The sequence below is a fragment of the Amborella trichopoda genome, chromosome 8 (genome assembly GCF_054954075.1).
Source record: "Amborella trichopoda isolate Santa Cruz 75 chromosome 8, AtrichopodaSantaCruz75HAP2 v2.0, whole genome shotgun sequence".
Classification (NCBI taxonomy): domain Eukaryota; kingdom Viridiplantae; phylum Streptophyta; class Magnoliopsida; order Amborellales; family Amborellaceae; genus Amborella; species Amborella trichopoda.
The window spans coordinates 37,406,916-37,410,550 of NC_142343.1; the positions used below are offsets into that span (position 1 = coordinate 37,406,916).

Here is a 3,635-nt window from a genome sequence, read left to right on the forward strand (position 1 = left end):
TTAAGGTCATTGGATCATTTTCAATGTTATTTTCCCTATTTATTTGTTGAAAACTTTCCATTTTTTGCATCGCTTCCTTTTTTGCCTTTTCTTTTTTTAATTAACATCCATCACTTCCATTTTTCACTTATCAAGCAGAATCATATCCTCCATTCCCCCCCCTAAGGTAAAAACCTAAAACACTCAACCCGAAAAAATACCATTATTGAACAAAGACCGTCAAAATTTGAGAGAGTGAGATCTAAAAAATAAGAAACTTAAGAGACTTTTTCCTCATTAATTTTTCTCAATAATTCTCAGTGATTCTAAACGAAAGAAGGAAGTAGTCAGTGGTTCTAAATGAAAGAAGGAAGTACTCGGTGGTTCTAAATGAAAGAAGGAAGTATACAGTCCGCAGAAGCACGCTATTTTAAATTTCATATGGTGTAAATATGGTGCTTGCAATCAGCTCAACTCTAATTTTCATGAATTTAAAAGCCTCTTCTCTATATTAAAGTCGATAATCATTATGGGCGGTCAAGAATATGGATTCTCTCTCTCTTTTATATTTGAGCTTTTCTCTCACTCATGCTGCTTGTGAGGATTCCCACTGGTAGTGAGAGTGTCGGCGAGAAAGCAACATAAACCAGAAAAAGAGAGAAGTTTTTCTTTGTAGAGAGAGAAGAAAGAGTTTTTACGTTTCTTTATTGGCGAGGAGAGGAGAGGAGAGAGAAAGGGAGAAGTGGGTGTGATGACGACGGTTGAAAAAGGCAAGATTGACATTCCCACGCCCACGCCACAGAGCGTGCTCATCATTAGGAAGCAACGGGAAGGAGAGGAATATGGGTACGTCAAGAGAGAGAATCAAACAACAGAAGAGAGAGAAAGAGAGAGCAAATTGAAGAAGAGAGAGAATCATAGAGCTTAAATTGAAGAAGATGAGAGAGAGAGAGAGAGAATCATTGCGCCCCCCTTCCCCAGCATCTCGAAGTCCCTAGATACTGAAGGCCTCTCTGAAAGAATAAAACCCAATCTGTGATGAATGAGAGAGAGAGGGAGGAAGTAAGAGAGAGAAACAATGGAATTAGAGGAAGGTGCGTGGTGGGTTCTTAACGAATAATGGAAAGTGACACGACTGCTTTAATTCTCGGGCCGCCCCAAACCAGAGAAAAAAGCAGCAAAAAGGGATCCAGCAACTGCAGCGGCGAGCAAAACAAACTCTCTCTCTCTCTCTCCTCAGAATTATCTGCTGAGGAGTGACAGATGACTTAGAGAGAGAAAGGCAAAGCAGAGGAGTGTTTGAAAAGAAGGATTAGCGGAGAGAGGGAGAAAGAAAGAGAGATGGGGATTGTTTTGGGGTTTTTAGAGAGAAAAAGAAGAAATTAAGTTGCGGGGTTAAGAAGTCGTTATCGCGAGTTGCTTTTCGGCTGCCGCCCACCCGTCATCGTCGTGCAGAGTTGCAAAATATAAATATAAATAGAAGAAAAAGTTGGGCGGTAAGAAAACTCTGCAACTCTCTTCTTCTATTCCTTCCCTTTTTTCTTTACCGCCTGTTACGCTCAGAAGAAGAAACAGGTCGGAATTGGGGTTTAGAGAGAGAAAGAGAGGGCAATCAGTGAAACGGGTAACCCTATTTTCTCTCTCTTGAACCTTTTTGAGATCATTGTGTTTCTCTCTCTACCTAGGGTCCAAAAATTGTTGATTCTTGTTACTGTGGCGATGGTTTCGAGTTTTCAACTTTCAATAATGGCACAAAACATACACTGAGAAACGTGAAATGTGTCCCTTAAGCTGACTGTCAGAGTGGGCGGTAGCCGCCATTAAAATTTAGCAGTTTCTTTCTATTTATCACACTCCCTCAACTCATTTTTGGGATTCTTGTAGGACTAATCCGCAACACCAGCTGAGGTCGTGTACCTCTCGCTCTGCGCTAAAGTTTCTGTTCAGAAACTTCTTTTAAGAGTTGTCTGCAACTTTCAGATCTTGAAAGATTAGGAGGACCACTTCCTCTCTCAAACACCATCATCAATATTTGGAAAACCTCTTCTCTCTCACATCTTCACTTTCTCTCACTTCCATCTTCTCTTTTCAGATCTCTCAGGAAAACAGATAGATAACCGGAATCCTTACACAAAGCGAAGGCCATCAGCTCAAAGCTTGTTCTCATTTCTGATGATAGAGAAACTTCTACAACCATAGAGAGAGAAAGATGAGAACACAACGAAGCTAAGATGTTGAGCTCTCTTGCACTTTGCTGCGTCTCCGCCCTTGCTGTAGAAGCTCATCTCTGGTTAACCCATGAAGTAATTAACAGTGCATACATCCTTTGAGATTAATCACTTCAAGACCCAAATCTGGAAGGGGAAAGAGACCCAAATCTCAACCAGAGGAAACCACCTCTGAATCTCCCCCCTTTCTTTCAACCCCCCCTCTCTCAAACTCATCACCATTACCAAACCCCATGGCTCTCTCCTTTCCCTAACAATGCTCAAACTTCTGGCCAAACATCACTGGGGAACCAGCCAGAAAACTCATCCGAAAACCAGAGGCAAAGGCTGAGCTTTCAGTCGAGAGGAGGCGGAGGTGAGATAATAGAGGTCGAAGGCGGTCATATACTGAGAGCCACAGGTCGGAAAGATCGGCACAGCAAGGTCTGTACAGCAAAAGGGCCAAGAGATAGGCGTGTCCGCCTCGCTGCTCATACAGCTATTCAGTTCTATGATGTTCAAGATCGGCTTGGTTACGATAGGCCGAGTAAAGCAGTGGATTGGCTCATTAACAAGGCAAAACCAGCCATTGATGAGCTCAAAAAGAGGACCCATGGCCAAAGCTCGAGCCATGGAAATGCCCCATGTCCTTTTGGGGAGGTTGATTTGGGTGGTGCACCTCATAAGAGGTCTGCTTCATTGTTGAATGATCAGACTCAGCTGCCATTTTCGAGCTCTGGTGCTGAAGTGCCGCAGTTGGATTTTTTGCCACCAAACCAGAGGCCATTTTTGGAACAGGGAATTCAGCAAGGTTGGGCTCAAATGGAGGTGGGTTCGAGTTTTATGAGTGGTTTTCATGGAGTTTCGAGTTCGTTTCCAGAGGGAGGAACCCTTCAGTCCAGTAGTGCAGAGAGCTACCTCGGGTTGATATCGCCTGTTGGATTTGTGCCGGGGGTGTATCCAGGGTTTCGAATTCCTGCGAGGTTTAGAGGTGATGAGGAACAGGATGATGCCAAGCTATCAGATCCTCCATCTACATTTGCGCACCATTAAGTGGTACATACAATCTCTCTCCCAATAAGGAGTCTCCTTCTCCCTCTCCACCATGACTCCTGCAACTCTCTCGCACTACGTGCAGTCTCCAACACAATCTCTCTCTCTCCCACCATAAGGAGTCTCCATCTCTCTCTCCACCATGACTCCTGCAACTCGCTCGCACTACCTGCAGTCTCCAACACAATCTCTCCCTCACTGCCTCTCTATCTCTCTCTCTCACAGTGTATGCAGTCTCTAACACAGACTTCTCCCCTCTGTCTCCATGAATTCCCCCAACTCTATTTACTGTTCTATTGCTTCTCTCTCTCTCTCTCTCTCTCTCTCTCTCTCTCTCTCTCTCTCTCTCTCAGTGTATGCAGTCTCTAACACAGTCTTCCTCTCCATCTCCGTGAA

The 3,635-nt window shown here is 44.0% G+C and overlaps 1 protein-coding gene across 1 annotated transcript; it reads left to right on the top strand.

Annotated features, from left to right (window-relative positions):
- Nucleotides 1-2,321: 2,321 nt before the first annotated feature.
- Nucleotides 2,322-3,384, top strand: LOC18433377 (uncharacterized; the record flags this gene model as incomplete). The annotated part of the gene is made up of 1 exon (XM_011624839.3): nt 2,322-3,384. A coding segment is annotated over one exon (918 nt), but the record flags the coding sequence as incomplete, so codon positions are not given.
- Nucleotides 3,385-3,635: the final 251 nt, after the last annotated feature.